The sequence below is a fragment of the Varanus komodoensis genome, unplaced genomic scaffold (genome assembly GCF_004798865.1).
Source record: "Varanus komodoensis strain SLA01 unplaced genomic scaffold, ASM479886v1 scaffold23, whole genome shotgun sequence".
In the NCBI taxonomy this organism is placed as follows: domain Eukaryota; kingdom Metazoa; phylum Chordata; class Lepidosauria; order Squamata; family Varanidae; genus Varanus; species Varanus komodoensis.
The window spans coordinates 12,930,609-12,944,201 of NW_025335627.1; the positions used below are offsets into that span (position 1 = coordinate 12,930,609).

General features: G+C 45.3%; 1 protein-coding gene across 1 annotated transcript in view; it reads left to right on the top strand.

Moving 5' to 3' along the window:
* ABCA12 (ATP binding cassette subfamily A member 12) overlaps window positions 1-13,593 on the top strand; it is a 74,313-nt gene that overhangs the window by 23,465 nt on the left and 37,255 nt on the right. The window contains exons 13-18 of the mRNA XM_044432027.1: window positions 1,054-1,306; window positions 3,372-3,458; window positions 4,718-4,811; window positions 7,167-7,294; window positions 8,917-9,004; window positions 12,414-12,519. Of these exons, the coding sequence (XP_044287962.1) occupies window positions 1,054-1,306; window positions 3,372-3,458; window positions 4,718-4,811; window positions 7,167-7,294; window positions 8,917-9,004; window positions 12,414-12,519 (756 nt within the window). The remainder of the gene's footprint in view (window positions 1-1,053; window positions 1,307-3,371; window positions 3,459-4,717; window positions 4,812-7,166; window positions 7,295-8,916; window positions 9,005-12,413; window positions 12,520-13,593) is intronic.

Consider the following 13,593-nt stretch of genomic DNA (forward strand, 5'->3'; position numbering starts at 1 on the left):
GCAGACATGTTAAGCCCCCACCGCTGTAACGTCCATTGCCCATGACCACCCCAATGGTGGCACCCCCGCGCTCCCCAGGAAACTCAAGTGTGGACTTGGCCAGGGACGACTCCATAAAAACAGATTAAAATACAATAAAACTTTAAAACAATCAAAACCTCCCCATTTCCCCCCCCCATACAAAATTAAAAGTCCCCCCACCAACCTAGTCCCCCGCCAGCCCAGCCCCGCACGGCCACGAATGGCCACAAACAGCGGCACCACCCTTTGGCCATTGCCCTTCGGCCACCAGCCAGAGGCCGCCGGCCCCAGGCCGCGTCCGCCGGGTTAAGCCGGCACCTGCCCGCGCGCCCCGCCCCAATCTGGCGTTGCTCTCACCAACACTGGCGGGGGGGGTAGCAGGGAGGGGCACGGAAACCCGCCCGGTGGCAAGATGGCGGCGCCCTCCTCCACGCCGTCGACGGCGGGCCTGGCGTGGCTCTGGCGTCCTCCATGCCCAGGCTGGCCCAGCGGTGGCCGCAGGAGCGGCGTCAGCTGGCCCCCAGCTCGGCGGTGTGCCTCAGGTCTGGCGGCGGCAGCGATGACAGCGCGGTGCGGCAGGTGATCCGAGCCGCGGAGCGCGGTGGGTGTTGGCGGGGGAGGGAGCTCCAAGCCCGCCCAGCCCCAGGCCGCATCCGGCGGCTTAAGCTTGCATAATTCCATGCAAGTGCCAGTAGGGCCATGTGTTCTGCAGGTATCGGGCACTAACTGAATGAATTTGCAGCTCACTGAAATAAAATAAAAAATAAAAACCTTTAATGGACACACTCAGACATGAGCAGGCCAGTGATCTTGTGGGTCCAGCACAGATCTTTCCCAGGAAGGTTATAAGGATGTGACAGCCACCGGCATTCAGGATTTTCAAGGATTTGGGTGTTCATTTGTAAAAACAGGAACATTACCTTTACCACTGCTTGCTTGCATATTCTGGCAGGATAACCTGGGTGAACGTTAGGATCAGGAGGGAACAACACCTGATGTGTCATCATATCTCATTCCCTTTTTGATCAATAGACCAAGCTCTGGTTAAGCCACAGAAGCCAAGAGGCTGTTCTTCCTTGCTGAGGAAGGCCACAGCCTTGTTCCTTAAAAGGTTCCATCACACTCGGCGCAACGTGAAAGGGTTCATTGCCCAGGTTGTGCTTCCTGTGCTCTTTGTGACTGCTGCCATGGGCCTTGACACCTTGAGAACAAAGGTGGCAGAGTATCCGGCACTCCACCTCTCGCCGTCCCTGTATGGTTCCTCTGGCCAGGTGGACTTCTTTGGGTGAGTACTATTTTTATTCTTACTATTAGGATGTGGATCATGTTTGATTTGGATCCTGTGTAACCAAGGAAGTTGGTTATGAGACCAACATGACTGAACCTGGAGAAAAATAACATCCTTGCATGGCAGTACGTGCTAGGAAGAGGATGAGTGGGGAAGGGTGGGGCATAAGTGGGGATTTTTGAATGCAAAACTTTCCAGGCTCAGGAGAGCCTCTGGGAACCACAAACATACTGTGACAGCCTTCGCTAATTGGTGCTCTTCCAGTATAGCCAATGGCCAAGAACGCTGTGAGCTGTGGTCCAAAGCCTCTGAAAACCACTAGGTGGGAAAGGCTGGACCAGCAAAGGGCAGGTGTGTAGCTGCTGACAGCATCCTGTCCCCGTGCAGAGTGCAGCTGCACACTTGCGTGCTGTTGACCCTGCCTCAGCCTGTGCTGACATCCTGCTGTTGAGGACCTGACCTGGGTTCCCCTTTGCTACCGCTCAATGGCAGTGGCCAAGCTGCCGCTGAAGGAACCCGTGGTCTCTCTGGCAACCTCTGTGCCTGTATGGTAGCAGGTTCACTTTACAGATCTATAAGAATTATGTTCTGATTTGCTTTTAGCTGAGATTTTCCCTGTTTACAACCCTGGATGCAGGTACAAGTGGGAACACCATTTCTGGAGCAAAGTTGCACCGGGGGTGCATTTCCATGCTTTTGCCTTTGGGGGAAAACAGTGCATTTGGGCGTACACTTCCAAAAATGTATACTGAAATGTGCACACTTCTTCCATTTGAACAAAAAAGAAAACAGATGGAAAAAGGTGAGGTAACCTCAGTATCAACGTGGAGTCCAGAGAATGTCAACAAGCATAAAGTTTGGTGATTCTCTGATTCCAGTTCACTTGAACAATTTGACAGGGACTGCTAAGAAATTATGTCCAATTCTTTAATATCTGTCAGAGGTATAATACTGTCAATTGCCTGATTGAGCCTTCCTCATCTGGTGTCTCCAGATATGTGTGGACTACAATACCCATCATTCCCCAGCCCGCATTGGACTTGTAATTCATCATATCTGGATGACACATATCTGGAAGGCTGATCAGAGCTTTAAGCCACAAAGTATTACTGGTTTGATTCAGCAGTGCGTGAATGCAGAACATCAAAGTTATTTTAAGTATTTTTCCTACCAACAGCTCCCTTTAGCAAAATTTCAATTGCTACTTTATATTCTTCTGAGTTTCAAAAACAGTTTAGAGTTTTGGCACAAGACTTACTGATATGAAAAGTGATTCTACTCTGCGTGTACCTTCTCCTTCCCCTCTTCCCCCAGCCAGGGAATTTCCCCATCAACACAGCCGTTGTGTTGAATGCCAGGCTGCTTTTTCTGTACAAGCGGGATTGAATTCTAATCAGCAGTTTGGAGAGTTACCTCAGGGCACTGCTGAAGAAAAATATTAGAGCTTCACCCCAAGGCCCTTTGCACATTCTCTGGAGTGTGCACCCCAAGAGAGAAATGTCTACTATAGGAAAAGACGCAGGACAATATGGAAACTGGGTAATGAAATGAAAGCTCATGGTTCTTACTTGAAACTGGCCTTCTGCATAACACTGTGGACTTCACTGAAATTTCTTCTGGATAAACAATTGCATGATTGCTCCTTAAGTGCTTTAGAATCACAGCCTTTAAGTTTCATCGAGCAGAGCAGAGCACTGGCTTCATGTCTCGTTGCCTGAACAGAGGATAACTGTAAGCCTTTTATCCTGTTTTTGTGCTAAAACCAAGTAAAGCTGGTGATTCCTGTGTCAGTGGGGCCACTTAATCCATTGTAGCTTTTATTCTGAGTTTTATAGGAGCTATTCATGGTGCTCTGTGGTAGTGAACCTGTTTGGGGTATAGTTCAGCACAGGAGTCACCAGTCTCCCCTGCTTAAAATGTCACATCTATACCACATTTCACTGCACTGGGACAAAAAGTAATGTTTGATTCTCACTATGAAAATTTTATTTAGTTTATCATCTATTCTTTCTCTCATGAAAGTACAGCTAACTCCTTTTGTGTTGTTGTTTTTAAACCCTAGAAATTATAATGAAACTACCAGTGCTTTGGTTGCTTCATTGCTTTCCTTCCCTGGAGCAGATAACACATGCCTGAATAGAAGTAATTTGTAAGTGGCTTACCCCTCCTCTTTTACATTCCTAATGTGGGAAGAGACATTACCAAATTTCAACAATCATCAGTCACTGAGGACATCTTTCAATCATTTGTTAAGCTACAATGCCCAGGTTGCACACTGAAACAGGTCTCAGCAATAGCTGTTTTGTGAGACAATAGCTGATTATGCCATTTTTGTCTTGCATTTGCTAATTTCCAGGGGGGTAACCATTCATCCTGAGGCTGATGCATTTCCATAAGACTAAATCTGGTGCATTCCATTGTAATGATTTGGAACAAGTTCGAGAATTTATTAAGGCATTTGTCTAAAAGGCACTTACTTGGAAATGTCTCTCCAATTCACTTCCAACTAAGTGTGTTCAACACCTGGGTGCAAGACAGATGCCTTGTATCAAAACTTGGGCTGCAGTACAGTCCCATCCATGGAGCTCTGTGCATTTTCTTCACAAGGAAGTGTGCATGAGATCTCAGCCATGCAGTCTAATTTGATGCATCTGTCCTTACATTTCACAGATTGCTTACCTTATAGAACTACCTATACCTTTCGACTCAGAGGTTAACTCCCACTGAGCTCAATGTGACCTACTCCCAGCAAAGTGTGCATTAGATTTTAGCCTAAGTTACCCAAGCCATGATTACTTGTAGGTGATGAGGATTGGAATGGGGAGGAAATCTGTGTCCACAGCCATTGCAGCACATGTCTCAGTCAAAGTGGTGGAGCTGTATGCGGGAATATGCGGTGCGCTTTCACCTAAAAGCTGGGATAGGTCCATGGCAGTAGTTGCTGATTATCCCTAAACTAACTTAACACTATTCAGTTGCTTGGAGAAGTTTTTGTGTAGACTGTCCCTGTTTAGTCAAGTATCCTAGGACCATCTAATTAATGCTTTACCACTGCAGTACCTGGGGGCATGGAGCTCCCTTCTGTTTTCAAGGTAATTTTGTTATTGTTAATGTTAATTTTTTGAGTTTCTAGCTAAGGAATTTGAAACAAGTTTCATTAGACATTTCTAATCAATAGCACAGTTCAACAACTAAAAAGAGATTGACAGAGCAATAGGCAGAGCCATTAAGAACCAAGTAGGGTGGTGTGAATGTAGCTCCCCTGACGTAAGTGGGATTTGTTAGGAGCTCTTGGGAGAATCAATAAACAAAGGTAGTCTTCTGCCAAGTGCCCTGCCTTCATATTGCTGTGTGTCGTCTGCATACCTGCCTAGAGGAAATGTCAGTGTTAAAACTGCTTACTTTCAGAGCATGCTTCAAGGAGGACGTGCCTGGCGAGTGGGTGCTCAGTGGGAACCAGAGTGCTCAATATTCCGTCTGCAACTGCACAGGCAACAGACAGGTAATGTTAAATTAGAGCTCAGTGAGAGGAGATAAATATGAAACAAACATTAGGGACTTCAGAATATGTTCCATAAGGGAATTAATGGCTTCAGGGGTGGCAAATCTGAACATGGGCTGCATCCTGCTGAATGGTGCTGGCAAGTCAGCTTGGATATATGGGTAAGGAGAATGGCTGCCTTCTATAGGCCACAGATCGTGGCGTGGAAAATAGCCCCAGTCTTTCCGTCCTTTTCATCAGCCATGTAAGGAAATATATATTTACTTGCATCATTTTTGTGTCTGCAGAACCCAAGGAGTCCAGCTGTGCCATATGCATCTCTCCCACAAGCAGATTTGATTATATTCAGTGGGACATATTTCAAAGGAACTGTGCATTGGACTGCAGCCACAGGCTTCAATCCTATTGCACAGCTGAGCTGCTTAAATTCTATTGAAATCAAGAATTGCAACCTTACAGCTTGATCAGTTATTAGTATTTCCAATAGTAATTTGTCTAGAGTAAATATGTATGCGACACAGCCGTTACCAAACAATCCTTATAGAGCAGTAATAGGATGCTGAAGATCTCCTAGGATATTTTCCAGCCTCAGAGGAGCAGATTCCATCATGGCTCTCCCCACAAATTCACCCTGCCCCTTCCACCAACCAGGGAAAGACTTTGATGGCTTCCCTCCAGAGGTCAGTGCTGTAACCTCAGGAAGAGGATGGTGAAGAGGAGAAAAGGGAAAAGAGAAGCCATTGACTCATGGATGCACAAGCCTCTTGCACGAGCAGTGTAGCATGGCTGAATTGGCTTAAAGGCGCACCTAGCAAAAATGGCTTTAAAGGCTTTTAAAAAAACCTCTGCTACAGCTTCTTCCCTACCAGCAATCGCCTCGCAGGGCACTGGATTCTTGGAGGCCTTGGAGATCAGAGGCTTCCCTCTAGCAGGCAGTAATCCTGTAGAGTTGCACCCTTGGTATCATGGGAAGCATCATTGTAAATGGATAGTGTACTCCAGGCTTCTCCAACATGATGCCCTCCAGAAGTTCCACAGCTCCCATTATGGCCAGCCAATGGTCAGGAATTATAAGAATGGTAGTCCAAAACATCTGGCAGGAACCATGTTGAGGAAGGCTAGAATGCTCCTTACCTAGTGTACTCATTGCAGGTAAAATTATGAGCCCCATATTATTAAATTGCATGGCCAGTGAAGATTTCATGAACTGAACTTTGGATCTCTGTGCCTTGGCTAGTCTTCAACCTTAGTAAAAAGAATAATGCATGTAGCTTGACTTCCAAGAGATCTTCTACAGAAGTTATTTGACCCAGGTGCTACTCTTATCCTTAGTAGTGTGCATAGCAGTATAAAACTGACACAGTTCTGGCAGGTGGGGAGTGCAATCATCCTTATTCACATGTTTTCAAACATCTAGGCTATATCCAGATCCTGTGCATGCAAGTGGGCAGCTTTGGGGCAGACATAGTTATGATGATAATTGCATGCCTACAGTTAAGGTCAGTTTGGCCCATGCTAAGCATGACTTTCTACATGTCTTGCTGAGTAAAAGTGCAAATACAAAGGAGGATGTAAAGTCACCTATGTGCTCCAAACCTGTTGCAGTTCCTGTGATTAGGAAGGCAACTTATGTAAACAGAACTTACTCGTGTGGTCCTCATGCTCAGGCTGGCTTATTAAGCCTGCAAGAATGTGGGTAACGAAATACCTTAGGGTACAATCCTATGGCTGGTAGATGCTGTCTGGCTGGGCTGAGGAAAAGCTGGAGACCCCATCACAATCTCATGAAAGCCCTCTGAGCTAGCAGCGGGGCCTCTGTTCTTTGGAGGGGCCTCTCAGTGCCCTCTCGGCTGGTGCAGTTCTCCCTGTGCCAGCTGCAGCTTCAAAGGCGGAAGGCTATCTGCACTGCAGGAGCTGGTAGTGCAGGGGAGAGGGGTGAGCACCGCCCTTCCCTGACCACTCCAGAAGGTTCCTCAACCCTTTCAGCCCTCCTTGTGAGGGAGGGCTGAAATCAGCTGCGTACTTTGCAGGTGGGGAAAGTATGGAGGCAATCCTTGCTTCCATTTTCTTCCTGTGCTTGATGGGATGCCTGTAACCTTCTGAGTTCCGATGGTTACAGGCTGCCCCACTGAATGAGGCCCTTAATGTTAATCACCCGTGTGTAATTGCAGGCACATTAGAAACAGGTGTATGCACATGAGTAAATTTAAAAGTAAATAAATACTCACTGAAAATGTAATGCTATTTTTTCTTCAGTATTCTCTAAATACCTGTTAAGCTGGCAACAAAGTGAATTTTATATCTGTAGGATTTGTCTGCTAAAGCAACTTACATTTTCAAACTTTTTCATTCTAGCTTTGTCCAAAGATTAATTTATCTCCACCCCACAAGAAGACTTTTTCATCCCGGACAATTTATAACCTTACTGAGCATGATGTAGAGACCTACCTGTTAGCCACTGCCAAAGACTTTGTGCAGAAGAGGTACCACTTTTATTCTCTTACCCTCTCTTTCTTGTCTGTTCTTGCCCTCAAGTGTTCAGCCTTCCCCCATGCGATTAGGATTAGGATTGAATACATAGGAGAGCTGGACTCTGCTTGCTGGCTGTGCCTCTGTTTTCTTCTCGTCACTCAGCTCATTGTTCTCCACATGCTGGAGGAGGTGGCAGAGGCCCTCCATGCCAGGCAATCGCGTGGTGTGGTTCTAAACTGCACAGGGAGCCTCAGGGTAGCAGTCCACTGCATGGAGGCAGAGGGTCCCACAGCCCACCTCCCCTCTTCACCCATTTGTATTTAATCACAGGTGTTTTGACCTCTCAAACAGGGCTTATTCTCACTAACCAAGAACTTCTTTAGCATTTAATTCTCATTTTGCGCATCCTTGGTATAATATGACTGCAGTTGTCATGCAAAGGCCAGTGTGGTGTGGTGGTGAGAGCACTGACTGGGCGCCTGGGAGTACCAGGTTCTAGTCCTCACTTGGCTGTGAAGTTCCCTGGGTGAGTTTGGAACAGTCCTTCACCCTCAGCTTAACTCACCTCACAGGGCTGTTGTTGTGAGGATAAACTGGAGATGAGGAGAGCCTTGCCAGCTGCCTGGAGTTCCTTACTAAAGGAACAAAGGCTGGGAATAAATAGTATGTAATACTAGAAATAATCATTCAAGTTAAAAGTGCAGTGTTTTTACATATTTTGGTAGAGCAAACTTCTAAAAATGCACTATTGGAACAAGACTATGTGTGTTCTGTTACGTATGCATAATTTCATGGTTACCATTTAAATTAAATGAGGGCACTGAAAACTACCTGAATGCAGCTATGAAACTAGCACAGACTGTGGTGTCTAATAAAGCTTCCAAGAGTGCTCATGGGAAACAGAAGTGGGTTTTTCTTCTTCTTCTAAATAAACAATTTTTTAGTGTATAACTTCATGGAGAACACCCTGTACCTCCTGTGCTGATTAACATTCAAGAGGCTATAGGTGTTAGACAACACAAACTGATTTTTTCATAAGGCATATGGAGTCTTAGGTGCCCTGTTTTTCTGACTGGGCACATCTGGCATGGTCTTGTCAAACTCCCCATCCCCAGCCCAGCACTGTCACAGAGCAAAACCACCTGACACACTGACATGCTTTGTGTGGCCCAAAGGCACCAGGCCTAATGCTAAAAGATTTTAGGACTCCCAATAGATCTATTTCAAGAAGCAGCAGGCATTTTTCCAAGTGCGTGATAATAAACAGTACAACTGAAAATAAAATCGGGGAAACTGCTTAAAGAGTTCCAATGTTATTGTCTGATTTATGATAGTTACAGATAATAGGAAGGCAAAATCAGAATTTTTCCAGTTCTCTTTCATATATATCGAAGATTATTAACCCTGAACACATGGCAAACTCTCTCACTTTCTGTATTTGTCAAGATTTTTAAAGTTGTGCCAGCTTGGGTGTAGGAATGGCTCTGATACCGACATTTCTACATCACTGTTGTACATTTTATAACTGGGGTGTTAATGCACCTAATTCCGCCTCTTGCCATAGATTGAGTCCATTGTATCAGGTCTAGCATGTGTGTTTAGAGCTGTGTTGTGTTTTATTTTTCTCACCTAGATATGGTGGCTGGAGTTTTGGGCTGCCTTTGACTAGTGACCTCCAATTTGATATACTTCCAGTGCCTGCTAACAGAACAGTAACTAAGGTAATTTCATCACATGGGCAATGCATTTTTGGGATCATGAAAATAAGGATATAAGACATGGAACATATGGCAAAGTGGTTTGTGATATTTAACTTTATATGTGTCTGTAATCCAGTACTGAGGATTAGGCTCAGGATGTTCCTGCCACAGCTGAGCCTGGTTTGCATAATCCCTGCCTGGCCTTGGCTACTTCTGTTGTCCAGATTGAGGTGGTATGGCTTGTTGCAGGGTGAAACTACCTTCAAATAAAATACCCCTGCTGTGGTCTAGGACTTTTAATGCTTCAACAAACCATGTTGCCCCACAACATGTCACGCTGCTGCACAAATCACACAGTGCACGCCCAGCACAAACCCAGCATGCATGGTGACTCACAACAAGCCACTCATTTGAAGCAGGCAGACTGGCTCACAGGCTTGCTGAAGGCCACCTGGTAAGCTAATGGCTTTCCTGGGATTCCAGCTGGGGACGTGCTGATTCACAGCTCAGTAGCATCGCTGCTACACTGTGCCACATGCAAGCCCATCTTTGCTGCAAGTGTGTGTGAAGGCAACACTGTTATTTGTAGAAAACACTGTCCCTTCCCTCCTAGCCTAGGAGATGGTGGCACACTGGGGGCCCAGGCTGTTCCGAGACCTTTGCCTTTTCTGCCGTCACTTTTGCTTGCCCCCCAGAGTGTCCCACTGCTCAGATCTAAGGGGTGAACACAGCAATATAGTCCTAATTCCTTCCAAGGGTAGGGTGGCCTCTTTCAGGCAGAGTGAGGCATTTGCAGAAGATGGTGTGGAGCTGGACTGTAGCAACCTTCCCAGTTATTCCTCCTGAGCACGCCTGTCCCCAGCTGTCCCCATTCTCTTGAGCCAGGGCCATGGTGGGCTGCCTGGCTGTTTCCTGCTCCCAGCATGTCCTAGTGAGTGCCACTGGATGAGGGCCTGCCTGAGTGGCCAGGGAGAGGGCCAGGCCATGCACCCCACTACATGAACACATCCCTTACTCTGCGCATGTGACTCACACTGGAGGCATCACTGCTGCGTCTGTTGCAGAATTTGCTTAGCTTACCAGTAAGTACAGTGGTACCTCGGCTCACAAACTTAATCCGTTCAAAGACTCTGGTCATGACCCAAATTGGCCATGAGCCAAGTCAAATTTCCCCATAAGGTTCAGTGTAAATAAGGTTAATCCATTCTGTAACCATTTTTAACTCATCAAAAATTGAAATAAAGTGACAAATAACAACAAAGATTGTGGCCATCCCCCCCCCCCCCCCCCGAATGACCGCAGTCATCCCCACCTCCCAAATGACCGCAATCACGCCTGTCTTCCCTGCACGAGTGCAATCGCGGCCATAGATGGGCTCAATCGTGGGCACGCTTGGGTGGGGGGGGGGAGACAAGCGCCCCCACAATCATCACCCGATGTGGAGTTTGCAACCTGAGGCAAAATTTTTATGGAATTTTTGTTCATGACCCGATTTGGTCATGAACTGAGGCGTTTGTGAGCGAAGGTACCACTGTACCAGGCTGAGCAGCAATGCGATGTTGGAAGATAGAGCTCTGTGTGTGCTGTGCAGTCTGTTAGGAGCCCCCTAAGCTGGGCTGCTGCCTTCAAATGTGGTGAAGATGCTGGTCCATCACTGCCTGTCCTGTTCATGGAATGGGGCACATGGGGATGACAGACATGTACCACCTTGTCTCTGTTCCAGGCAGCAAAATATCTTGGGTCAGCCCTGGTGTAGATAACCAGCACTTAAATATCAAATATTCAAGGAGCTTGAAATAAACTAATGCATAAGACGTTGTCTTTTTTGATTTAGTGTGGCAGTAAGAATCTACTGAATGGCATTTCCGAAAATATGACAAACTCCTAGCATTACATGTAGCTAAGAAAGCTGTGATTTTGCATGGGACATTGAATTGCAATTCATCTCAATTTCTTCCTTTTGTTTCTATTTTTCTTTTTCCTTTCTCTCGCCTGCTGGTTCTTTCCTTGATGTTAGAACAAGCTGGAATTTATTTAGTCTTTCTTTTTATGCAGAAGCAAGTGACCAGAAACAGCAGCTTCCTTTGTATGAAGTAAAGTAGGCTACCCTTGCAACTACAATTGACTTGTTCTTGCGGAACAGTCTCTTGTATCTGTCATTTTCCCCCTTGTATCAATAAAATTTTTATAACAAATAAAAATCATTGTGTAAAGCTGCACTCTGTAATGTAAGAAGCGTAGGAGGGGAGGAAAGCCTGTCAAGATACTGGAAATTTATTTTAAGAAAGAACAGCCACCACCAAGTGCAGGTCTGTTTTGAAAGCAGCATCATAAAAACCGGTATTTCATGTTTATAGTCTTTTTGTACATTTGAGTGCATTTTTAAGTGGATTCTACTCACTACTCTCAAGCTTATAGCAGCACCAGATTATGGCTGCAACCACACACAGTGGAAACACGTCTCACTGAAAGCAGTGGGATTTACTCTTGAGGAGAACTTTACAGGAGTCTGACTTTTCTGTCTCGGCCCAAGGCAGACAACTTGTGGCCCTCCAAGTGGTTTGAACTCAATTTCAGCCCTAGCCAGCACAGCCATTGGTGAAAAGTCATGGGAACCATAGGCCAAAATATTTGGAGCGTCTGGTCCAGTCCATATTATAGTTTGGATCCAGACTTAGTCGTACTTAGAACAAGCCACTGAAACTAATGGGATTTAAGTTTATTATGACTTAGTTAATTCCCACTGATTTCAGTGGGTTTAATCTAAGTATGATTAAGGCCATATCTAATTCTTGGTTTCCAAAAATGGAGCACTTGGCTCTCTCAGGAGATGGGGAGATAGGAGGGTTGGGCACTGTTTGGTGTAATTTTACTTACTGCAAAATGGTATCACATGTCAGCTGGTCTTTCCCTATCTGTCCCAATTCCAATAAAAATCTCATTTTTGAAACTTGCATTTGCATTTCAGTGAATGTGATGATTTGCACCAGTGGGAGCTTCCCCTGAAATTTAAACAGCAGCATCACAAAAGTGATTTTTGTTGGCAAGAAGTGTTAAAGTGACCCTCCCAACCATCAAGGTTGGGGGGGGGGCGCAGGGGGGCAGGTTGTAGCCTGTGCTTTAAACTTCAGAATATTATCTCTTGGAGGAAATTGCTTGATGTTTTGTAGGATGGAGCTTTCCACCACTTCAGTGCATGCAGCATCACAATGGTATCTGCATTTCTGGAAAGGGCCCTTGGCACGCAGACCAGATACTGCATGAACCTCGGTGGGGTGAGAGTACCACCTGTATGAAAATATGCAGGCCAGATACATGCATGCAGACCGAGGAGTCTGGGGAAGCACACTTTCCTATTAGCATTATCAGCGAATAGTAACAGCAATAACACTAAATCTTAGTTACTGTCTTCTCTCAAATGGAAATGCAGGTCTGGTACAATCCAGAGGGTTATCACAGCCTCCCGGCCTACCTGAACAGTCTGAATAACTTCATACTCCGTGCCAACTTGCCAAAGGAAAACTCCTCTGGATACGGTAGGTGCTCAGTAGTTGCTGTTGAGGGTTGAGATGGTTTGTTTTTGATCTATGCCTAATATATTGTGACGTGGTGAAGCATAACTCTTCTATTTCTTCCCATTAAGAATGATCAGCATAAAGCAGCCACACTGCTTATCTACTTAGACTTTACAGGACATCGGTTACAAATTTTATTTTTGTTCCCTATCATATTCTGATGGAGACGCAAGTCATTAGCAGGATGGTTTTATGCCTCAAATCTCACCATCTAGCAAGGATGATTATCAGTTATTTTTGTCTTAAGCACAACTACTCAGGACTGGCAAATGCAATGAACTTGTAACTCCAGTTGGACAGATTTATTGTAACCTGGGTGGAGACAGAAATGATGGAATTTTTTGCACTGTACCTTTCAGGCATCCAAAGCCATTTGTTGCTTTGACAAATAAATGACAGCTTAAGAACCATTGAAATGGCCAGATAAAAGTTCACTGTCATTTTAGCAATTTGAAATAGGTGGCAATTCCGCTTTTGAGGTTTGACTTAGGCTTTGAGTATTTAAAAAGGCACATAAAAAGAGCTTTTTACACTGCCACTAAGCAAATCATAATGGCTTTCGACTTATGTATATTGTGCTTCTTGTCTTCCAAGCCTTGCAAAATATGTATTGAAATGGAAATTTTGACTTCTAGCCTAAGCTGCAGTAAAGAGAAAATGGCTTTGCAGTGAAGGAGCATTAACAGCTTAGTCAAACTGTGTCTCCTTTATTTTTGACAGAAGGGGAAAAAATGTTTTCTAGTTGTTCGCACTTCATTGATGTGAACTGGGGGGATGTCAGTCATCAATGGGGGAAAACTACACTAAAGGGGAAAATGAGTTAGATGAGCTTTTGTTTTTTACAATCAGCTGTGCAGGGCAACATCTTACTCTTCTGCACGTTTCAACGTCATTCTTCCCATATTTTTATTATGACTGAGTAAGAGATTGGCAACCTATTTGAAAGGCTTCACAGGAACAGAGAACAAAAAGTGCACATGGGGGTAGGATGGGATGCGAAAGGAGCCCAGGCCAGCCAGTGCCCCAGGGAGTAGG